Here is a 24,902-nt window from a genome sequence, read left to right as displayed (position 1 = left end):
GAGAGACTAGGTAGCCGTTAATACGTCAGAGCAGCTGAAGCTCCTCCTCTCACAATTCTGCTTCTAAGACAGGACAGAATGCCTTCAGAGCCTCAGAAATAAAACAAAGCTATCTCCCTTGATCCTCTGTGAGATTTGGGTGAGTAAGCCTGACTGGGGGCTTACTCAGATGAAGAGCTGCAAGGAGGACCTTCTCATGTCTCCCTGTTGAGCTGTCGGGGCCCAGATTTTGCTGGTTAAGAAACTGAAGGATTACAGCACAAAGGGTTAAAGTGGAAGAAGTACAGATGTTTATTATGAATTAGCGTAAACCCTTTTATGCCTCTGACAAAGTAACAACAACAAAATAATCATTCTGATCAAAGGACCTCCAGGGTTTCATATTTCAAAAACACAGATAAATAGCTTACTACAGATAAATAGCTTCACCATTTGGGTATTTTCCAGAAGCATCTGAGAATTTTCCAGGGGGTCTGTAGAAGGGGATGTGTAACCAGTACACCCCCTTCCCCTACCCCACTGGAAAGAAGTGTCCAGGGATTGGGCTGCTGGAAAGGCAATATGGACCTATTCAAATTTCCTCCCAGGGACCAATCCTTCTTAGCCTTGGGGGATGTCTTTAGCAGGTGGCTGTTCCCTGGTGGGTGGGGTGGAGGGAAGGTTGAGGGTCAGGAAGATGGATGTGTGGCTTTTGCTAGAAGCCGTCCATAGCACACCCCAGGCGGGGGTGAAAGGCTTCTAGGTGGGAACTGGAACAGTCAAATTCTTGCCGATTATTAACTGGGCCCTCACTTCAGAAAGCAATGCTGTTTTTATAAATTGGAACTGACTTTAAGAAACAAAACACACACAAAAAAAAAAACCCCAAAAAGGAATAGAAAATTTTATGCTGAAAAAAGATCCGCAATGAAACAATCAGTAGCACATCGCATCTGTGAAGTGTCCCAGCTCCCTGTAAAGATTATGTCTCTGACAATGGTTTCTTTCCAAGGTCATGGAGTAGGTGTTACACCCCAATCTTCATGTCCACATTCTGCAGGTTCCGCCTCTCATCTGCGGTCATAAACTGGTCTGGGGTCCCTGACGGCTCCTTGTTCACCAAATGCACCATCTCCTGAGACTTGCTAGTTTCTCCGTTGAGCCCGCTGGGCTTTCTCTCCTCCACAGTGCCATTGCCATTGTTGATCACCAGCTTTTTCTTCTGCCCACACCTAATAATTTAAAAAATCACATGAGAAATGGGTGGAATGACCCAATTATCATCGTCACTGTCACTGCCACCATCACTACAGTTGATGACAATCTGAGTATGTTTCATCCTACTGACTCTTAACAAGAGGCACTTCTCAAAGCGAGGTCCTTGAACCAGCAGCAAAAGCATCACCTGTAAATTTGTTACAAATGCAAATTCTCAGCCCCACCCCAGACATACTGAATCAGAAAACTGGAGGAGAGGGGCCCAGGGTCTGTGGTTTAGCAAACCCTCAAGGGCTTTCTGATGTGCACTTGAGTTTGAGAATCAGTGCTCACAGCTCTGGGAAGCCAGTACTATTATTATCCCATTATCACAGCCAAAGAAATCTTGGGGCTCAGAAAATTCCATAACTTGCTCCAGGTTATTCAACAAATACTAAAAGAATTGGGATTCAAATCCTGGTGTGTCTGACTCCCAAGTTCTAACTCTCCTTCCACCATACTACGGAAGGGAAATTGCCTCTTTTAAACTCCAGCTGTTTCTGCAGGCTCAGATAAACCATCAACGGAACGACTGTAAATCATTCTGATCTGCGTATTCAAGGAAGTCCCATTTCTTCCTCTCCCGGTCAACACGTTGTGGGCCTTGTCAGGGTTATTACTGCAAGCCGAGAAGAATGAGACAACTCTTTTCTAGAAGTATAAGGCCGTATGGATTTTTCTCTTAACATTGGTTAACTGCCGTATAACCCTGGATATAGGAGGTTTAACTACCTCCTAGGCAAGTTGTTCACTATTACTTTAAGATTTCTCAGTAACATTACTTAAGATTCAAATGCAGAAGGTCTTCTATGGAAGAGCATGACCTTGGCCTTGTTGCTGGGTCAGAGCATTGCTTTATCATACCCAGCCTGACGCAATGCTTCCTCTTTCCTGTAACATAATCACTGCCACACATCTAGAAGTCAGATGCTGCTCAAACAAAAGCAGAGGTGCAGACCCTCACAACTACACCTGGAGTGGGGAGGAGGGGAAATGGGCTAGCATTTATTGGACACCTCCTGAATGCCAGGCACTTTGCATGTAATTTCATGTAATCCTTACAATAATCTCACAAAGCAGCTGTTATTCCCATTATACAGCAGTGGAAACTGAGGTTCAGGGAGGTTTAGAAACTAGCTTGAGGGACAGAGTCAATATTCAAATCTAGGCTTTTATGACCAAAAGCCTGGGCTCTGCCACACTCTATTCATGCTACTAACCATCTGGAGATTTGGAAACAGTATGAAGTCGTAATTGTTCACTTTGCCACTGGATATTTGGAGTTGTACAGACAAAGCTTCTATTATTAATGATCATGGGCCATTCCCTCTGGGACTGCCAAGGCCATAAACTTTAATCCCTTGTTTGGGGAAGTAGACATTATACCTCCTGAATAGGAGGGTGATCCTGTCTCTTCTGGCATGACGCTTGATGAGGGGTCGGGGGAAGAAGGATGCTTGACTTGTGACAGTCTGTGGGGCTGGGCATGTGGATGCAGTCCACATAGACAAGAGCAGGGGCTTGGAAGGCCTGGTTTGGGGACCTTAACGCTGTGTGACCTGGGGCAACTCACTTCACTTCTCTGAACCTCAGCTTTCTTATCTGTAACACCAGGCTGTTAAGAGTACCAGTGTCAAAGAATTGTGAAAATCCCTTGAAACAGAGGCTGGTACTGGATACGTAAGTCTACCACTGTTTTATTTGTTGCTCTTCTGAACAACGTGGGGTGAGGAAACCGAGGCCTTGGATAAGCACTTAGAACAGTATCTGGAACACAGTAAATGTTCAAGAAGCACTTGCTGTCATTGTTAATATAACCAGAGCCATATGAAATGTGTTTGGTTTGTTTCTTCTGGTTACCTCCACCCACCTTGTTATATTTACTCTGAAGATGATGGAAAAGGCCAAAGGTGGGCGCTGCTTATGTTTTTTCAGATTGCCAGGGGGCATCTCATATGTTCTTTGCTTTTGATAGTTTTTTGTTTAAATTCAATTTTATTTAGTGTAGTTGATTTATACAATGTTCTGTTAATTTCTGCTGTACAGCAAAGTGATTCAGTTATACATGCATATATACATATACATTCTTTTTCATATTCTTGTCCATCGTGGTTTATCACAGGATATTAAATACAATTTCCTGTGCTATGGAGTAGGACCTTGTTGTTTATCCATTCTATATATAATAGTTTGCATCAGATGTTTTTTGGAGAACAGGTGTCTTATTAAAGTAAATCCCATTCGCCTACCTAATGTGTACTTGAGAATTTGGATGAAATATTGCGGGGAAGTGATTTATACTCATAAAAAATGTTTGTGCAAGGGGGTGAAGTGGGGAGTAATGTTATTACCCTAAACGAAGCTGATTTTGAAAGTGGGTAACATTCAACGTGCAGGGCTTAGGAATATTGGGCTTGGGTTTGGTCCTGACCCCATTTCCCTTTGGATTCATGGTCTCTGTTTTTTGTCTGAGTTCTTTCAGGAGGGCAGGGTGATGCTCATAAATAACTCAGCCCAATATTTGGTGCTCCGGGCATTTCATAAGCACTTTTAAAAAGCAAGTTCTAATTTTTTTCATTCTTATTAGTTATAGGAATGTTAAAAGAAACATTAGAGCTGAGGGTACTTCAGAGGTGATCCAGCTAACCTCTTTTCTGAGTCCAAGAAGTCGAGCACCCGAAGCTACCCCGCTAGTTATGGCAGGAACTACACCGGATCTGCAACTTTATGACTTTATGACTCTAAAGGTCAGAGATTTTTACTGAACTGCCTCTTGCCTGTATCTCCTTTCCCCTTCAATCTCAGGCATTAACTGAGGATGCAGTGACGACACGATGTAGAAGATGCCAGACCGAAGCCTGGCCAGGAGCGGGTGGGGTTTAGAACCAGGTAACATATCTTTAGGGCATGGGGGAATTTATCCTGAAAGACTTGGGTGGGTGGGGAGTAACTTAACAACTGACCTTCTGTCTCTTCTACCTGACAGTCCTTAAAGATATTTAGAGATTTATTCTGCATTGTGTTGGAGCTTTGCCATTCCATCCAGTAGCCACCAGCCAGATGTGTCTATTTAAATTTAAGCTAATTCAAATGAAATAAAATTTAAAATTCACTTCTTAAGTCGAACTAGCCACATTATGAGTGCTCAGTCGCCACAAGTGATTAGTGGTTGTGTATTAGCACAAATGTGGAATGTTTTTGTCATCACAGAAAGTTATACTGGACACCTCTGCTGTAGAGGGCAGAAGGAGACTGGGTGAGCAGAGATTACAGTGAGCTACACTGCTACAGCTTTAAGATGATGGAACTCACCCATCAGTTCCTCATGGAAGCCCATGTTTAACTCTCCCACCTCCACTTCAGCAATTAATGCTTTTCCACTTTTATCTTTTAACTGTAGTTCACATAACAGGGCCTGGCCCAGAGAATGTTCTCAATAAACATTAGCTGACTCAAATTCAACAGGCCAATAGTGTCACGAAAGCTCAAGATTCTTGCAGAGAAGGGATGGTACCCTTTTCGTTTTAATGTCTTCCTCTTCTCTGCAGTGTTGACTGTCATAGCCACCCCTCAAAAGAGGTTTGCTGAATAAATGAATGGCTGCTGTAGGCCTCTTATCTTCAACCAAACTTTCTTTGATGAAAATAGGATTCTGTATCCCTCTATAATGCAGCGCGCAAAGCAGAAAGGCCTCAGCCTTTTAAGAGGATTAGAAATGGGCTGGCGGCTTTAGAAACACACTGCACATTCAGGGGCCTGTGCAGTTGTTAACCACCCTTTAGCTACGTGGCAAATCTGTTTTTGATTATCAAATCAGGACATGGTAATTTACAGCATCCAAGCAGCTACTTTCCCTGTGAGACACTTGCTGTGCCAGATCCTGTGTGTCCCTGTTTGCCTGTTGCCAGGGTGACCACTGGTCTTGGGAGGAGGGGGAGGAAAGCAAGGGGGCCCATTTTTGCTGCAGACATGATGAGAAGCGACACAGGAGCTAACCAGCTACACCCTAGGGACTCAAGCTGCTCTGGGGACAACGGAGATGCTTCTCCAAGTTCTCCCCAACTCCGAGGGCATCTGAGGCCAGCGTTTCCATGGTGACATGCACAAAGCTTATGGACTGTATATGTGAGCAGAAGTGGTGCATTCTAGGGCCTGGAACAAAAGGATTGATTTCTGACAATAGGAAATTCATATTTAATTGAGCAAAAGTCATCTAGGAGAAAACACAGAAGCTGAGGGAAAGTATAAAGACTCTTTGTAAGGGCTCCCTCAAATCGCATTATTTAAATTCAACTAAAAAAAAAAAAAAAAAGCTCTTTCCATTTAGTCATGGGAGACTTCTAGGAGGTCTTTCAGATTTATTTTCCTAGTTTTTGTTCCTTATACAATTGGCTATCATGACTAATTTCTTTTTTTATTATGCCCTCAAAGGTACAGATAGCAACACAGCTATTCGACTTTAAAAGCACTTTCTTTAACTTGTACCAGCGTAAAACGACATTATTTGATTTCCTCCGATAAGTAGAGATACTGCATGGGCTGTAACACGGCAATGAAATGAGCTGTTTCTTGCTTTCCAAAAGCCAACAAGAAAGATTCTAGAATCTTCTCCAGGTCTTTCCCCAAATGGAGGGGCATTTTCTGGCCTGTATGTAAGTATATAAGATTCTTTTGCCTTATAAGAAGAAACCTCAAGGAATGTTTACCAAAGGTTAAATGTTCCTCTGCATTTGCTTGGAGAAAAATCGTGGCTCTTTAGAGCATCTTGAACAGGAAATTTAGAATTACACTTCTGGAATACCCCTGTGAAAGCTCATTTCCTCTGATGCTAGAATTACTGTTCTCCTTCACTTCATTTTAGGTAGCATTATTTCTAGAGCCTGGTCACAGCTCAATCAGGTATATGCATTGTGTACATTCCAAAACGATAGGTCTTGGTTGAGGTAGGAGAGAGGGGACGTTTGACAGTATGAAAACAGCCCACATGCCAGTTCTAGGGAGCTGTCGTTTTTCAGACTTCCCTAAGGAAAGTTTTTTATTGTCTCATACACCTCAGTCTCAGGGAACTCTACCTAGGCCGTAACCTGAATCCTTTCAATGACAGCTTCCAGAAAGCAGAAAATACTGTCATTCCAAAAAAGAAAAAAACCCAGCAAATAAAAACACAAACCCAATGCCTGCTTTAGGTAAGGGTTCTAGAAGTTTCTAGGGGCCTCAGACAGGCTAAAGGGCCAACCCCTGAATCTCTATATAGCGTTTTTGTGCACTATGAATTCACAATAAATATGTGTTTAATGAATCAATGAATGAGTATATCTTTTATGTCTTCCTGGTGAGATATTGCACAACTTTCATCACATAGAGTCTCCATGGGCTTAACCCCCCCTAAATTAAGAACCACAAAAAATCAACCACTATTTAAAAGCAGAAGTCCAAATAATCACAGTCTCCTTTATCTAAGGAGTATGCCAGAGCAGAGCTTCTTAAACTGTACTGTCCACATGAATCCCTTAGGTCTTATCAAAACACAGACTCTGATACAGGAGGTCTGGGGTAGGGCCTGAGATGCTGCCTTTCTAACAAGCTTCCAGGGCGTGGAGGCTGCTGGTCCCAGGGGCTACACTCTGAGCAGCAAGGACATATCACCTAAGGCTTCTTATTTTTAGATTAAAGTATGGTTGACTTACAGTATTCTATTAGTCCCAGGTATACAACATAGTAATTCGATATTTTTATAGATTGTACTCCATATCAAGTTAATATAAAATATTGGCTATATTCCCAGTGTTGTACAGTATATCCTTGTAGCTTATCTGTTTTATACTTAGTAGTTATACAGCCCAAGTTTAAATGATGCCCTTTCAAAGTTGAAGGCCCGGAGGAGCATCCCCTTACCTTCTCCTACTGTTGACAGCGATGCAAACTGCAAGAATCAAAGCCAGGGCCAGGAGAGATGCCAAGATGATCAGCCATTCTGGTGGGAAGCAAAAGATATCCATGAACTTGGGAAATAAGCTTGTGAAAACAGAAATGCACTTTATAAATTGACCTGGTCCAAAAAAGAATTACAGTCAGCTCTATACATGGGTCCAACCAAAGGTCCATTCAATAGCCAGATAATACTGGAAGAAACATTTTGCTATAGGTCTTTGCCCAACAGGACTCTTGTTTTCGTCTCTTATCATCAGTCAAGATTTCCAAGTCCTCCCAAGAAAAACACGTTTCCAAAAATGTGTAGAATGACCTGTGGAAACTTGTAGATGCCTTTGGTGCAATGTTACTAAATAAATTAAAGGAACATCCCTTAAAAGGAACATTCCTTTCCTATATGAGAGCATTCACCTTACATTTTATTAAGGAACAAAAATGGAGGCCACTAGAGGGTGGGAAAAAGGACATTCCTGTGTGTGTAGGGCGGGGTCATTTGGCAAAACTTGTCAAAATCCTTCAAGATATACAGCCTTTGATCCATCATTAACACTTCTAGGAATATATAGGACCTCAGACTTAGCTATAAAGATGTTTATTACTGTGCTATTTGTGATAGTAAAGTTGGAAACAACCTACTATCCAACAGTTAGGGACTGGTTAAACAAATTAGGGAACATCCATTGTATTGTGTACTAAGATACAGGGGAAGAGTTTTTAATGACATTGGAAAGCTGTAGCCAACCAGTTGGGAATGTAGTTTACTAAACAGTGTGTATAATTACATGTTTGTATAGAAATTAGATTGAAAAATAACAGAAAGGACATACATGAAAATGGTAACCATGGTATTCCTGGATGGTGAGGTAGATAATAAGGGATTTATATTTTTACCCTTTTGTTTAGCTGTATTTTCAAAAATGTCTCCAAAAATTAATGTATCACTTGTAGACCAATAAAATGCTATTTATATGTTTTAAAACCAAGCTTTAGTAGGATTAAAATATGACTTGACAATTTGCAAGTCAATTGCAAAGTGGGCCGTATATCCACGCAATGAACTAAAGCTTAAGGAACAAGAAAAATGGGAAGCCATTCACTGGCCATTCTTCTTTGGGAAGCTTGATTCTCCCCTGATTTCCTGCTCAGTACTGCCTCTGTCTGACCTCTCCCTGGTTAGGTGAGTTTGGGGAAGGAGGTAGAGTTAGGAGGTGGGGAGGCTGACAGGACGTTACCATTTCTGTTCTTTTCCCAGGTTTCTAGCCATGAGATGCTCCATATTCACTCTCACTAGAGCTGGGGAAAATCTTGCTGCCTGATTATAGCAAATTGCATCCCACCCACCCACCCCCTCAGCCCGCTCCCCCTCTCCACGTGCTCTGCTCAGGTAAGCCGAGGTAAGGGGACGCGGGCCATACCACGTTCTTCCCTCTCCCCAAGGGAGGCTCAGTCTGGAGACCTCTGAAGTTAAAAGAGTAATTTACAACCCTAGGAAAAACCTTCCTTTATTGTAAAAGAGAGTTAAAAGTTAAAAGAGTAATTTACAACCCTAGGAAAAACCTTCCTTTATTGTAATCCCCCTTTACAAATGCCCAGTTCTGAGCCCAAGTCAAATAAAGAATTTGCCTCAAATGCCTTAAATCCTGATGCTCAAGGGAGCCAGTGGCCCAGCCTTCTCACTGCACATCACACATTCTGAAACTTTCTTCTGTCTGGATCAGTAAAGATTGTCCCTCGAGAAAAAGTAGTTTTTCTTTTAGTTTTTATGCCAGAAGAATATTCTCACTCCACTTAACATGACCCTTGTATCTTCCCATTGTCTGCAATGCAAGGGGAAATTTACACGCTTCTCCCCAAATCCGGAAGTAAAGAGATGACTGGGATAGGAAGGGTCAGGGGATGACAACGAGCCCCTGGGGTGATCACTCATTTGGGAAGGAAGCTGTAGTAACTAACATGGCGCTTCTTTGGGACAGACCAGGGACAGGTCTAAATATGAGCTCAGTCAATCTATGGGACCGAGGAAAAAAGGAATGTTCCATCCTTTCCCACCAAGAGGCTGTAGTGCTCTCATTCACCCTTTAGCTTGAAAAGAGGAGCCATCAGGTTCAAGGTTAGACATGTAGGAGAATACGCCTTCCAGCTGGTCTCTGCTTCCTTTCTGGGACATTCAGAGAGACCCGCTTTTAGCGTTATTTTTCCTTCATAGCTCAAAACTCACCTGGAATTTGAGGTTTCCGCATAGGACCTGAGGTTGTGTTTATCCCACGTTCCTGACTCCCACTTGAGTGCCCTAAAGAGAAAAACAACATCTCTCAACCAAGGTTTGGCACGCATCACCACAAGTTCCTTACAGAGTAGCACATAAGGCCAATCTCTATGTGCTGCATCACTATAAAGCTATTTATAGATTCAAGCCACAGACATTTATAATGTGTTGCATGAAAAAACACCTCCCCAGAAAAACTCGATTTGATTAAGGTTTGGAAATGTTATTTTTCTACAAGAGCATGAGAATTCTCAGCAGCAGTACTATGCAGTGTTTAAGAGGCTGTAAAGCAGGACAGCCTTGGATTCAAGCCCTACCTCTGTCTCTTGCCAGCAACATCTGCTGGGTCAAGTCATCCCTCTCTAGGTCTCAGTTTTCTCACTCATAAAATGGGGTAATAGTAGAATCCACTTCATCATTTTACAGAGGTTTAAAGAAGTGCACAAGAATGGTAATTGTGTGCGGTTACTGTAATAGGGAAGAACCTCTGTTTCTATTACAAGTCAGTCACTAAAGGGATGTTACCTATAAGCTTAAATTATACATAGTGGCCCATTTCTGGGAACCCTGCCTCCCAGGGAATGAGCATTATGGTAAAATATCTTTGTTTCACTCATAGGAAACACTCTGATCAGCCTCACCTGTGAAGGACTGCAGGAAGGAAGAAACTAACACATCCCCTCCGGAGGCTGACTGGAAACCAGGAAAAGTTTGACTTTATTCCCTCCTCTTTTAGGATAAAAGAAGCCTGAATTCTAACTCAGGCAAGGTCGTTCTTTGGGACACCAGTCCGTCTTCTTGGTCTGCGGGCTTTCTGAATAAAGTCACTATTCCTGGCCCCAACACCTCACCTCTTCCTTAATTGGCCTGTCACGCAGCGGGCAGTACGAGCTTGCACACAGTAGCATTACAATTTTCTGTTTTTAATTTAGGACCTTGCTACCCTGGACCAGCAACATCACGTGGGAGCTTGCTGGGAATACAGAGTCTTAGGCCTCATCCCAAACCTCAGAATCCTCATTTTAACAAGATCCCTCGGGGATTCAAATGCTCCAGGTTGTCGAAAACAAATCTAGGGCTTCCCTGGTGGTGCAGTGGTTGAGAATCCGCCTGCCAACGCAGGGGACATGGGTTCGAGCCCTGGTCTGGGAAGATCCCACATGCCGCGGAGCAACTAGGCCCGTGAGCCACAACTACTGAGCCTGCGCGTCTGGAGCCTGTGCTCCGCAACGGGAGAGGCCGCGACAGTGAGAGGCCCGCGCACCGCGATGAAGAGTGGCCCCCACTCGCCGCAACTGGAGAAAGCCCTCGCACAGAAACGAAGACCCAACACAGCCCCTCCCCAAAAAAATAAATAAATAAAAATTAAAAAAAATGTTATAAAAAAAAGAAAACAAATCTAAAAACCACGTCCAATATCTTCAATAGGTATAAATATAGGTATTAAAAAATAAGGATTTGGGGTGGGAGGGGTGATAGCCCCTTCTGTCTGTGAAAAATCACCCTAAGGAGAGTGCCTGTTAATATATTCCCGAAACATGCATTGCTTAGAAGACAACATTTTCTACTGCTACAAAACCAAATAAGGAGACAAATAAAGGATCTCAAACTGGAAGGAACAGGAAGTATCACAAGATAAAGAATCCACAAGTCAGAACGGGAGGTTCATCAAAATGAGGGAGGAATTATGTTTTAAAAGAAACTTCTAAGACATCTTGTGAAGGACACTCACCCAAATGAAAGTTTTGGTTTGTGTGTGTGTGTGTGTGTGTGTGTGTGTGTGTGTGTTGTGCTTCCTCCGCTGCTTCAAAGCGAAATGTGAAAAATTCCCACTAAAATCAACTCTTTTTCCCTACGCAATAGGACCCCACTGCAGAATCCTGAAGGCTTCCAAGGGAAGAAAAAAACCAAGGAAATCTGTTTGGCTAATCAATGAATGGAGATGGCCAGGCCTTAAATGGTCTTTTCTCAGAGGGTCAAACTGTAGACTGTGCATAGGGGACTCTGAAATTTTGATGGCTGTGGTTATTTTGGGTAGAATGGCTCCTGTTTATGCAATTTGATGTTCTTGTTAAACTCAAAATGGAGCAAAACAAAGTCTACCAGACATCTGGCTGTTTCAGCAGGCCATTTTGACAGTGGCCTTTTACTTTACAAACCTCAGAAGGAGTCCAAGGGGCTTCCTCTAGCTGCCTCCCAGAGGCCTTGGTCATTATTGGCAGGTGTTTGCCTGTACAGGTCATGGGATACTGGCCATCTAAACTAGAGCTCCTTGCCTTGAAAACCACCTAAGAGGCACAGCCACTCTCGCTGGTCTTTCTCTGACTCATAGCAGCCTTTGATATTTGAATGGGAGGCCACTAATGGATCATAATCTCTATTTTGATTTTCAAAAAAGTGCTCCCAGCAAGGAAAGATCTGGGTGTGTGTACAACCAGATGAAACCTCCCCTTTGAACAATACACACCTGCACAGGAGGCAAACAAAAGAGACTGCTCCCGCCCACCTGATTCTCACTTCAAGCGAGAGCCGAAGAAGATGGGAGAAGATGCACAAGACACAGCAGGCCGCCTGGCCTGGTGCCCTAGAGGCCTGCAAATCTAGCCCAGGTAGGGCTGGCTGGGGAAGTTCTGCAAAGAGGGATGCTTGACAGTGCAGCTCGGATGTGAGATCCCATCTAAGACATATGCACAGAGATCATTCAACTGGCTCTGACTGTGAGGAAAAAGTCTAAGACAGTGCTTCTCAAACTTCAATATACATACAAACCACCTAGTGGGAGGGGTGGGGTAGGCCTAGTTAAACTGCAGCTCTCGATTCAGCTGGTCTGGGATGACTGGGGAGTCTGCATCTCCAGCCGGCTCTTAGGTGATGTCCCTGCTGGTCCAGGGACCACACTTGGAGTGGCTGGGGCCTCTCGATTTTAAAGAGCACTTCCTTTTAGTCAGAGATCCGTATCATTTCCAAAACACTTTCAAATTCCTGATACCACGCGCTCTTCACAAGAACTCTAGGAGGTAACGGAGGCCAGTGCTCTGATCTCCTTTTTACCAATAAATTGAAGCTGGGAAAGGCTAACTGCCCCACCCAAGGCCCCCAGAGAGCTTGGGACTTCTGTCTTTATTTTAGGAGCATTTCTACTAGGCCCTTACATCCCTGTGCTCTTACAGTATAGGTTATTACTGAAGCCACCATGTAAATATCCATCTTCATATTTGCTGTAAGTGTGTGAATCTTCAAGCCTGGAAGTAACCCGACTCCCACTTGGGCAGGAAGGGGAGGACAATAGTTCATATGGCTTACCTGGTTTGCATGGGGTCACCTGGACCGGTGACTCTCAGGGAGACCACAGTGAGACGGCACTGGCAGAACCTTTCAGTAGCCCCAGCGTCAGTGGTCACAAGTCAACCTGCCTTATGGTCTACTTTTGCTGCCTGGAGTAATGTTTCTAGGGGTGTGATCATTACAGTAATTACGGCAGTAATGATGGTCATGACAGGGTACTTTCTCCAGATCCTGCTTCTAGAGGCAATACGAGACCTCTGGGCTTGAAACCTGGCTCCACCACTCAGCTCACTAGTCATGTTAACTCAGCCAGGTTGCTTAGCCTCTCTGAGTCTCAGTTTCCTCATCTGTAATATTGAGATAATAATAGTACTGACATAATTAAACGAGTTAATAATAGATGAAACATATGAAATCACTGATATTTGACTGTTGACCTACAGAAATGGCAGTTTCATATGGTCCAACCTAATACATGTAAAGTGTTTAGAACAATGCCACCAGCACACAGTAAATTCTCAATAAAGGCTAGCTATTATGCCATGTTCGGGGAGGGGAGGTTATGCTAAATGCTTTACAAGTATACATCATTTAGTCTTTAAAACAATGCCCTGTGACAATTATTATTATCCCAATTTTATTGGTTAGGAAATCGAGTCTCAGATCCTTTAAACAAGGTCTCTCGTTAGCATGTGGAGGAGTTGGAATCAAACCCAGGCCATTCTTTCTCCAAAGCCCATGTTCTTAATTGCTCTGGTGTAATGCAATGTTAAACTGGGTGCCTGCTTGAATTCTTCCTGATCCTTTCAGATGGAAGAACTTTCTTGAAAGCAGTAGTTCTCAAAGTGGAGTCCCTGTCCCAGCAGAATCAGCATCACCAGAGAACTTATTAGAAATACAAATGCTTGGGCTCCACCCCAGACCTACCGAATCAGAAACTTTAAGGATAAGGCCCAGCGATGTAGTTTAATAAGCCCTCCCCATGACTGTGATGCATGCAAAGAACGTATGAGAACCACTCTTCAGGAGACACTGACTCATACTTCATTAATAATCAGCAGGTTCAACGACAATAACAATAAATGACTAAAGCAGCTCAAACTCACCAGCTGATTCGGATCCTTGAGTTGTATAGGACCTCCCGCTGGGGTCACGGGATAAGTCTTGGTCTTCTGTAAGGAGCAATAAAGGGAGGTTCAGTACTTTGTGCTCAGTTACACTGCCATCTGCTTTTCCCCACGTGTGCATTTTCACACAGCCCATCACAACGTTTAGCCTTTTAAAGGTAGCCAAAAACAATGACAAAGGAGCTTTGAATGGGTCCACGATATGAAATATTGTTCATTGCTTCATCTACTGATGAGTGGTCTAGAGCTCTAATCAAAATTTTAAAAACTGGGACAGCACAGACCTGCAAGGATGACCATAGGAAGTGTGGCTTTAGTAAAAATCCCCAAACTGTAACACTCTACCAAAAATATTATGAGGTCTTGGCAAGTGTGAGGTGGGGAATTGATACTGTGTCTTTGAAATAAGGACTATATGCTTTGGATTATGACAAACGTGATCACTGCGAATGCGTGTACTCTGTGACTTAGGGCATGAGACATTTAAAGAGATTTCTCGGAGGCAGGAAATAGAAAAAGGTTTTGGTGTGCAATAAAGGATCTTGGGGTTGAATCATGTAAGGATTCAAAGAGAAAAGTCAACTGCTTATTTAGAGAAAAAGAGTCTGAAAATAAGTGAAAAAGAAGTGGGGAGGTGATAACTAACTCGTGACTAAGGTGTGCCTGGTTATTAGACTATGTTCCAAATAATATTTCCCCAAAATTAAATCTGTATTTTTAACACCAAGAGTTACTATAATCCCATCTTCTCAAACATCCATCACCGAAAGGCTTTAGATTGAGGCAAGTTTATGAATTGCTAAAATCTGGATCCACAGGTCAAATCTTGGGTTCAGCATACGGAAACTCTCGATCTTCTCCCTCCTCCCCACACATTTTCCAAAACTGTAATGGAATCTTAAAGCAAAACAACACAGGACAATAGTTCATAAAATGGTTATGGTCACCCATTATGAAAGGTTCTTAAAAGGAATACACAGTAATCTGATCTTCACCATGTCCTTGTTTAGACAAGGCAGACATAGGTGACCTGTAATCTATTATGTAACTGTATGGGGGAGATAGATTGCTTTGTTCCTTGGCTGATGGTTAGAAAAACTGAAAACAGCATTTGCTGAAATGCTGAACACCAATACCCCCAATACCACCACCACCATCACCACTATCACCACCACCATCACCACCACCACAATTCCAGATGTTTTCATTCTTAACATCAAGCAAAAAGATGGAGAAAAAAATGTATGGGAGGAAATGAGCCTTATCTGAGTGTTCTGGAAGAAAACCAAGGGTGATAGATCATTTAATCCATGGAGAACCATGGAAAATCTGTCTGTACCACCACAGAATGTAGAAGGAATCAGGGTATGTAAATATCAATTTTGTAGAAAGTATTTTATTTACTAACAAATAGACTATGTAATCCTTCGAGGCTACTGTAACTATTAAAATTGCCATTTAAAATTTAAATTCATTTGGCTGCATAAAGGGCTCTATTTTGCCAAAAGAAACCAGGCAGCGCTCTAAGATTCATTTCTCCAGAAGAATACTGACACTGCTGCTAGGAATTTTTAATAACTGAGGGCAGACCTATGCTGAATAAAGAACCAATGGATGTAAGGGCTTTTGTCTTGCCAATACTGTCGAGGTTAGTATATTTTTAAAAAATTTATTTATTTTTGGCTGCATTGGGTCCTCATTGCTGTGAGTGGGCTTTCTCTAGTTGCTGCGAGTGGGGGCTACTCTTCATTGCGGTATGCGGGCTTCTCATTGTGGTGGCTTCTCTTGTTGCGGAGCACGGGCTCTGGGCATGCGGGCTTCAGTAGTTGTGGCTCACCAGCTCTAGAGCGCAGGCTCAGTAGTTGTGGTGCACGGGCTTAGTTGCTCCGTGGCATGTGGGATCTTCCCGGACCAGGGCTCGAACCCGTGTCCCCTGCATTGGCAGGCAGATTCTTAACCACTGCACCACCAGGGAAGCCCGAGGTTAGTAATTTTTAAAACTGTTTTCCTTGAAGCCCTGGGATGGGCAGCCCAAGCATGTGGGCTGTAGGTTAGAGGCCAAGTACGTGGCATTCTCATTCTGGGTTTTCTGTCCCACATCAAGTCACAGTATCACAGCTGTTATCTGTTTTACACATTGGGTTCTCATAAGATTTATTCTTCTTTTGAGAGGGAGGGGGATGGGAAAAGACATATGCTATTATATATATATACGCACACATATGCTACCATATATATATATGTTTAAAATCATGAATCTTTAAGATCCCTTAATGGTTGAATGGTAAGAACATTTGAACAGTTGGCGCCAGGAAGAGAGAGTTCAATTTTAGTTTCTTAGCCAGGGTATTTTGCAGTTCCCTTTTCTTCAATGTTAGTTTCTTAATGCAAACAGAGAAACAAAAGTGGAAGCAGGGAGGATTGCTAGTTCCATGTGTAACTTAATTGAATAAGTCATCTTCAGTCATCTCTTTGCCATCACAACAAGAGAAAGGGTGCCTACTCATTAATAGTAGATTGAATCATATAGTTTTAAGTGTACAACATAGTTAGAAGAGGTTATCCATAAGCCCTTCACCAAAAGTAAAATTCACCAATCCATCACCAATAAAAGAGAATTTCAGAGCAAAGAGATTAGTATATGGAAATTATTCACAAGTTGGGTAAAACCTTACTACATAGGCAGCATATATTAGTTGAATCAAATGAAATTGATACTTGACTACTTTTACTTACAAAAATATCCACTTCATATGGTTCAACTAAATATATCACAAGATCAGGAAGAAGACAAAGAAAGAAATTCTGCCGTAACAACCAAGTCACAAAATATAAATGGAAATTTCACAGGCAAATGAAAACATTATCTAAAATAAATCTATTGCGCTAGAATGATGATCTGTGTGAAAGCCATTCCCATGTTACGAATCAGTCTAATCACAGCCTACACAGAAGAAATCCCCTATATGAAAGGATGTGTTGTTTCTCCCTATAGAGAAAGCAAAGCAGATAACAAATGGCCAAATTACCTGGTAAAGAAAGATCAACATTAGAAGTAGACTCTCCAACAATAGTAACTTCAGTAACTTCAGGGGACCCAGTCTTAGCAGGGGTCACTGGGATGAGGGTTCTGTATTCATTTGTGTCTGGAGAATAAGGAGTATAACCTTCCACTGAAGGAGTTGAGTCTTCAGGAAGATTTCCACCTCTTCTGCCACCTCTGCCATCATTCCTATCTGTGTGGAGGTGGAATCAATGGTAAACCCACATCTGTAAGACCACCACCAATTGTGTGCTTGTCTTCTGAACGTGAAATTGCTGCAAAAGCTTTCCACTTGTTATTTGTGAACATGGAGCAAACGACAGTGTGGTGTGTTACACTATTGAACAGAACCAATATTTTGCAATCAATACCGCCTGGACATCATTCAACGGAAGAGATTTCGGTAATCCTAATATCTAGAAGAGATATCTGTTGCATCATCTACCTGGTTTGTTAAAATAAGGTTTATGCCACTAGAACTGTTACCTTGAAGTCAACTCGGGTACTAGATAATCTTGAGCTCTTACTCAATTGGACCCACCTTTGATGAAGTGGAAGAAACAAGCTATTGAGCTGAAAGGTAAAATTACGCTCCCTGTGATTGGAAGAGCAAATGCAAAGTTTCAAAGACGTTGAGGCTCTGATTATTCTTTCCTTTGCCAGAGGGCACTGCTTCTTGGTCACCAGTGCCATGGATTTATGGTCCAGAGGATAAATGGCAAAATAATATTATTAATGCAAGGAAAATAGAGAGTGATATAATTCAGATCTTTCCACCAAATCATACAAAAGCGATCTGTTATTTTTAAACAAAGCCACTAACTCTGGAGTTTAAGAAACCCAAACTTTAAGATTAAAAAAAATATAGTTTGCATCTAATATACAACGGCTTCTAAGAGATCTACAAAGCAGAAGAATCAGAGAACAATCACCAGCCACAACTTCTGATCGGGGTAAGAGCACAACAACAGCCAGCTGATGCACCTCCACCAAAGACACTGCAAAAGCACCCAGAGTTCATTGACTTTTTTTTTCCATAGCTGAAGCCACCTGGGCTTTACAGTCCTTACTGCTAGATGTTGGAGTAGCAGTCATGGGATGGTCTTTGTCTTCTTCCAAGCCTCCATGTGATGTAGAGAAGCTCTGAGTGTCACTCTGTTCTGTTTCAATGAGGGATGAATCCAGTATTAATTTGTAGTCATAAAACAAACCCTCTGTTATCTGCTGACAGGGAGGATCTAATATAGTGGTGTCAGATGGGTAGATGCATAGGAATACCAAGGTTTGTGCACACCATTCTCCTCTTATTGATAGAAATGCACAACAGAATTCTGCTTTGCCCCTAGTTGGCTCTGTTTTTCAGTATAACAAACAAGGTAAAGTGCCAAGGTGAAATCTGGGCCAAAACTTTGCCCACCCTGGATCATCCCGGCCCAATTATAGCATTGCTTCCTGTCACTCAGGAAAATCAGAGAACACAGAGACAAAGAAAAAGGAACGTTTGAATCCCAGTGTTCCTATCAACCATCAAGAGCACCTTAGCTGTGTGTCAAGAAGTGTGACTACAGGAAGAATAAACACGATCATAACAGGTAGTATACATGTAACCGCAAAAGAGGAAGAAGTTCATCAAGAATAACTTGCTCAAGTAACTCAGATCAAATTTATACAAGGAAACACTTAAGTCTCTTCTAAAGAACATTAAATTAAGTTACCATTGTACTCAGTTATTAGGCTTTTGATCTCATCTGTGGATGAGAATTCTCATCACTGCACTGAAATGCCAGGAAACGCTTGTCTGGGCAAACACAGGGTCCTCACTGATATATATCAATTTCAGGTTGAACCGTTGCCCATATCTGAAATGGCTTTCATTGTTTTGAGTTAGTTTGTTTTGTGTTCTTCTAAGAAAGGGACTGACCTCTGAGTTACAGGTGCAAGCACTCCATAAAGCACACCACTAAGCCATGTCCACCACCAAGTAAATATTACAACCAGGAGAGAGACCGTCACCAAATCCCAAACCCAACATCAGAACAAAAGTCAACAGGGACATAAAGTAGGATAAAGTAGGAATATGAGACCCTCCATTGGCAAGGACCATTTTAAGGCTTATCTGCATCTCCTTTGATGCTTAACACTGGGTTATTTACATTCTTGACAATTTACACGTGCTTGCTGATTTTTCCCTTTGCCTAAAAGGGCTCACATGAAAAGACTCTGCCCATTATGTGTAGCAAACAGTGAAATGAGGCCCTCTTAATTCTGGATTTCTTTCATATTCAGTCAAGAAATTATGAATGAGTTTATGGAGATCTCTAGGATAGCCCTGTATCTGTGGTGGACATTAAGGCTACTAGAAGTTTAGCATTGTTTCTACCAGATGTTTAGTGATAGGAAGAGATATAGCAAATGTTCCTCTTTTGTTCCCGGGCCCTGTAACCTATATCAATTGTCAACAACATGCCTTGCTCCTCCTCTGTGGGCTGATGTGATTTCCCTACTCTCTGTGATTATCTGGCCCCAAATCATGTTTTTACAACCATTGAAAAAGGCTACCCCTCTTCTGCCTTGATTGAAAGATGGGAATCAAAAGGACCTGGTCAGTTAAAGCATAGAGACACCACTGTCCTAGCTATGGTCTTGAATTTCACTGACATAACTACTCAGAAAAGGAAAATCAAGTGGAATGGAGTCCCACATCCTTTTTTTTAATGTTTTAACATAAAGTCATTGAATGTGGAAAGCACCACAAATGAAGGTATAATCAGATTTAAAGAACCATCAAGAAAATATAGAAAATGAAGACAGCGTTTATTTTCTGAGCTGAGCTGAGCCACGTAGCACTGAATGTGCTGTCCCATCACCAAGCCCTGAATGTGCTGTCCCATCACCAAGCCCAAGCCCTCCATCAGGGCCAAGGAGAGCAAGAGCTGAAGCAGGAATACAGATCAATAGAGACCGAGTGTCATTATCCTTACGAGTTGTCACTGAAAGAGGTCCTGTCCTGTCCAAGTCTTCCACCAAACCTGTGTTTGGATCTGCAGAAGGCTGAAGCGTTGTTGTACTATGGCTGGTGTCCATATCTGAAGGAATTAAATCAGCGTTATTGCTTGATTTCCTAACTACTATCTGAGGGTTGTTTATGGTCTAGAGACAAATTATTCTTATATTCAAATCTGTATAAGAGGAAAGAAAGCACATACTGATTCACGTCTCCAGAATTGAAATGGATTATCATCTCTCCAAAAGAGTATCCCAAGAAGTAACTGGTTTTCATTTAAAGGCTGAGTTGTACAAAAGCTACAATTTTTGTTCTTTTTTTTCTGAATCTGGAAGAATGCTAAATGAGCACATGATGGGTCTCCCAAGCCTTGCAGACAGATGGAAATATAACCCACGTGTGACTTGTCCCATTCTACACAAGTGATCTGACACATGGAGAAAAGACAAAGTGCACTGGTTCAGGCACCATTTTGTCACATCCCCTTGACGTGGCAAAAAAGTTTTGCTACAGCCCTTTCCCTCATTTGCTCCTCTTTCGCTTCACAAAGTGAATGTACAAATAAAACATAAAATCATCATCCCATACTATCTAGTTGGAGGCTACAGGAACATTTTAGGGCAAGGAATAAGAAGCAATGGATGTCAGTGAATCATTCTTCCCATAAACACAAGTAGGAAATGTCTTTGGAATGTAACAGGTACAATGTTGAGTGGTACAGAAATTTCACTGAAATAATTATAGAAGCTGTTTCTAATAACTATCACAAAATGATTTTGCTGAAATAAGTCCTGAGTGAAATAGAGGTCACACAAACCATAAACACCATCACTATTGCTGGCTCTTGGATCCAAATTCCACCCACACTGCTGCCTCTGGGGAGATTTAATGTGCTCCAGATGACTCCAGAGGGAAACACTGGAATATTAGGCACCCACGTCTACACTGCAGCCTTTACATATTAAAAGAAAAGAGTATCAAGATCTTTGTAGGACAAAACGTGGCTGACTCTATTATTTAATAATAATAATAGTAGTAGTAGTAATAGTAATAGTAATTATTCAAAAAAGAGGAAAGGCTAACTAATCCAAATCAAAACCCCAAATGGATATTCTCCCAGAAGAAGTCCTGCCTGTTGATGGTCTCTAGACACTCTTGTTCATCTTTCCTTTAAGAGGTATCACACCATTCCATGGTTGAAGCCAACTGTAACGTTCCTGACATCATCAATTTGACGGAAACTCTTTCTGTTCATCCATATGGAGATTTAATATTGATTCTGAAGCTCTTTTACTGGCTTGGTTTTCCACAATGGTTATCATCAGAGCCTCTAGCCACCATGTGCATAAAATGTGTAATGGGTCTTCAGCCACACAACATAACGGCCCCAACCTCACCATTCACACTCATCTTCCTTTGTGACTTACGGATCCATTCACTCTGCCAAATTCATTCCTTGGCTTTCCTTCCTTTAAGCCTGTCCTTACATGTGTTTCCTTCCTAGAAAAACTTTCTCCAACTACTTTTCTCTGACTACCCAGGGTTTTTTCCATTTTTCAAAAACCAGATCCAATCTACCTTTCTCTGATGTTCTCCAAGGGGTCCTCTGAATTTCTTTTGTGTTTATTGCTAGCAACATTCATTTGACATCTATTACTTACTGTCTTGTACTGTTAGATCTATTTTGAAGCTAACTGTTTTTTTTTCCTAGCTAACTTTTAAATTCCTTAAGAGCATGGACCATGAATTAAGTGTACACTGTTTGTCTCCATGATGCATTGCACATAAAGTATTAATACAATTCTATTAGCAGATATTTAAGACGATTGTACTTTAAGGGATATATGATCACTAATATTTGGGTACAACATAGTTAGGGTGTTCTGGAGAAATGAAACCATAGAAACTGTTAGATTGATTTTGGAGATAACTTTGTTTAACTCAATACCAAGAGACATTATCATTGCATTCTGAGAACTCATTTCAGTAGTTTTGTGTCATGTATACCCTTGGGAGTTTGGACCCAGATAATATATTTAATGCTACGACTGAAAATTCATATCCGCATATTGGTTCTTTTCTTGATCTCCCTTTTTGGAATGTTACATTTCTGTGATCAAGACATCTTGTTAAATTAAAAATAAATAAATAAAACTTGCATAATTCTATTCATGGATATAGTAAGGAACATGAATTCTTCCACTTCGTAAACACTGAGAAAAGAGGGGCACCACCTGCTACCAACTCTTTCAGATCCTCTCAGGAATGCTGTCATCTGGTTCTGATAAAGGAAAAATTCCTTTTAAATATAAAAATTTGTTAAATAAAATAACAATCTTCCATTCTTTCAGAACTCCAGCTAGTATTTTCTTACTCTCTCTTGTTTAATTCTGTTTTTGAATTGCTTATAGGTAAATAAGAATGCTAATTAAGAAAACAAGGATTCCATCTTGTGTAAAAGTTGTCCATTCATTAAATTCACGAACATTTATTGATGGACAAGAGTGGTCTAAATCCTAAGTCACTGGGTATAGTATTTATTTCTATGGGTATAGTATTTATTTCTAAGTGTGCAAGAGTAATTAATACCATTTTCTGAGCCTTTTAGTTACCTGTTTGGAATGAGTACTCATCAGTTTTTGATCTCTAAAATTTCTCTACCAAAGACAAGTTTTATCTTTGGGTCTATAATGGAGACAGTCACTGAATCCATCACTTCACTCTTTTTAAAACCCTGCACTTAGAAGTAAATGGAAAAGAAATCTTGAAACTGCTCCTCTTCAGAGGAAATGACTTCTACTCCCATCATCTTAGGACTAATCCTTCTTTAACCTTCCTGCCAAATTCTCCACTCTCATCTAGGACTTCAGATTCAGATGCATGTGCATATCACTCTTACCAAGAAAACTAATTTTTGAAGAAACTTAAAGTTCCTTAGGAAAGCAGACTGGTCTAAAGCCAAGGCCATATTTCTGGGAAAATAGCCATTTGGGGGCTTTCAAAAACATAATATATAAAAAAGCTCAGAGATTATTACCCATCCTTCTTTCTGTTTGATGACCTCGTCCCATTGGATGTGAGACTGGGTCGGAGAAATAAGTCCAGGAACGGTCCTCTTGGCTCTGCGTTGTCACTCTTTGATTTGGATGGCTGTCATGGGCTGAGGCTGCTGTGACAATGCAGTTCAAGCAGTTGTCAAAGTGTTAGTTGATATTTGGCCAGGGATACACTGATTTTTTTAAAGACTTTATTTTCTATACAAGACAATAAAACCATCTTCCGGATATAGAGGGCCAGGAAGTTGCAGAATGTTTTAGCAGGTATAGGTTCAGTAATGCTCAATTTTCCTAGCAATCAGCATGTGAACTAGAGGACACAAAAGCATTAATGACTTCTCCAGTGGATAGATTAGAAGTTATAGACATAAAGTGAAGATGGAGGAGAAATAGTTCTTTACCCACACCATGTTGCCACCATCCCCTAAAGGAGGAAGTGTAGGAGTCCAAACACATGATGTCATTCCTAGACAACCACGTCCCAGTGAAATGCACATTAGGCCAGTAGTGATTTAGAGAAGGAATCAGGTAACAGCTTCCCTTGACATAAACATGAAAGTAAATGCCATTCATTTCAAAAGCATGAGTGGAATCCATTAGAAGCATCACCTTCTAACAATGAGGTTTATGGCACAGTGGCATATAAGAATGCAGCACGTGCTTTGGCCTCACTCTGAGCCTCTGAAGACGTATAGGTAGAAAAGATGACAATAGTAGCCCCTTAGCAACAACTACACCACATATCCAGTCACTGAATCCACTGCTCTGCCAGCTATGCATTCAGAAGCTGCCACACACCAGAAGAACATCATGCATTACATTCTATATCGCAAGTAAAAACATAGGGATATTTCTCACTGATATTAAGTAATGATATGGAATTCACATTCTTTTACAAGAATGCATCTTGCATGCATTTCAATATTTCTGTCACACAGACAAAAGAATCATACACAGGAGCTGGTAGAGCCAAGTTATCTGGCATCACTTAGAAATGTTGACAAGATTGGGTCTAATCTCCCCAGTCCCACAATCCAAATATAGAGAAGAGGTGTTTTTTATAAATCTAAGAAGAAAACATTGTACATTCAAGGAGAAATCTCCAAACAAACATGACAAAGGGCCAAATGACACCAGACAGGTGTTTTTCTCAAAATGTCTGGCTCCATTTCTTTGACTACTGAGGTTCTGACCAAAAGCTTTCTAACAAGCCCAGGATTTCATAGAACTGTGTTGTAAAGCCTGGACCCATATCATAGAGCGATTCCTTTATGAAAGAAAAGGGTGTATTTTATAAGATCAGAGTCCCTGCTACAGTCTTACTAGGGGATGCCCAAAATTAGATCTGAAAGTGACATATGCAAGGGCATATTCTCTGTGTCTCCTTATGTGCCTGTATCCATTTCTGTTCTGGTGATTTGTTACGAGCACTTAAGGGTTGGCTCTGTGTTGACTGAATGCTAAGTGATTAAGGAACTATAACATCTTGTGACATTTCCTTCAAACTCTTCTTGTTCACTGTCTTCAAGGCCCAGTACTTAACCCCAGAGGAAGTTTTCACCCAAGTCTGCCTGTGAAACCATCCATTACCAGTTGTCCCTGCTGTTGAATGAGAGTCTTCTTTTGGCATTTGGGGATATTCCCCAGGCCATCCATTCTCAAACCACTGCTCTTTCTGGGTAGCTGTTTCTTCTGTTGTATTAGTAGGGGGTGCCCGGGCTGTGAGAAGAATGTCAATTGTGAGCTGTTATTATTCAGTTAATTTCCTTACCAACACATATCTTTCTACCTTAAGAGCATATACATGTGGGAGAGAAGGGAGAAAAGGAAAGCAGGAAGGAGAGACACCACTGATACTCTGAAAGGGATATTAGAAATCAAATGGCCCGATACTTTAGCTTTTCAGATGGGAAAACTGGGGCTCAAAGAAGCTTTGATTTGCTCAAAATCATAT

General features: G+C 41.5%; 1 protein-coding gene across 25 annotated transcripts in view; it reads right to left on the bottom strand.

Moving 5' to 3' along the window:
• Positions 1-267: 267 nt before the first annotated feature.
• The window catches only part of CD44 (CD44 molecule (Indian blood group)), an 88,032-nt gene continuing 63,397 nt past the window's right edge, over positions 268-24,902 (bottom strand). For 5 of the 25 annotated variants that reach the window (XM_036859349.1, XM_036859354.1, XM_036859355.1 and 2 more), the window contains 9 exons: positions 24,539-24,667; positions 22,930-23,061; positions 19,870-19,974; positions 17,959-18,048; positions 16,875-17,081; positions 13,825-13,890; positions 9,386-9,457; positions 7,132-7,210; positions 268-1,211 (listed from right to left, as the gene is read on the bottom strand). In XM_036859349.1, the coding sequence (XP_036715244.1) occupies positions 1,007-1,211; positions 7,132-7,210; positions 9,386-9,457; positions 13,825-13,890; positions 16,875-17,081; positions 17,959-18,048; positions 19,870-19,974; positions 22,930-23,061; positions 24,539-24,667 (1,085 nt within the window). In that variant the 3' untranslated portion in view covers positions 268-1,006. The remainder of the gene's footprint in view (positions 1,212-7,131; positions 7,211-9,385; positions 9,458-13,824; positions 13,891-16,874; positions 17,082-17,958; positions 18,049-19,869; positions 19,975-22,929; positions 23,062-24,538; positions 24,668-24,902) is intronic. The other 20 variants (XM_036859356.1, XM_036859360.1, XM_036859364.1 and 17 more) reach the window with 12 other exon arrangements.

Source organism: Balaenoptera musculus, chromosome 8 (genome assembly GCF_009873245.2).
Source record: "Balaenoptera musculus isolate JJ_BM4_2016_0621 chromosome 8, mBalMus1.pri.v3, whole genome shotgun sequence".
Classification (NCBI taxonomy): domain Eukaryota; kingdom Metazoa; phylum Chordata; class Mammalia; order Artiodactyla; family Balaenopteridae; genus Balaenoptera; species Balaenoptera musculus.
Note: the sequence above shows the minus strand (reverse complement) of the source record. Positions and strands in the feature narration are given on the sequence as shown.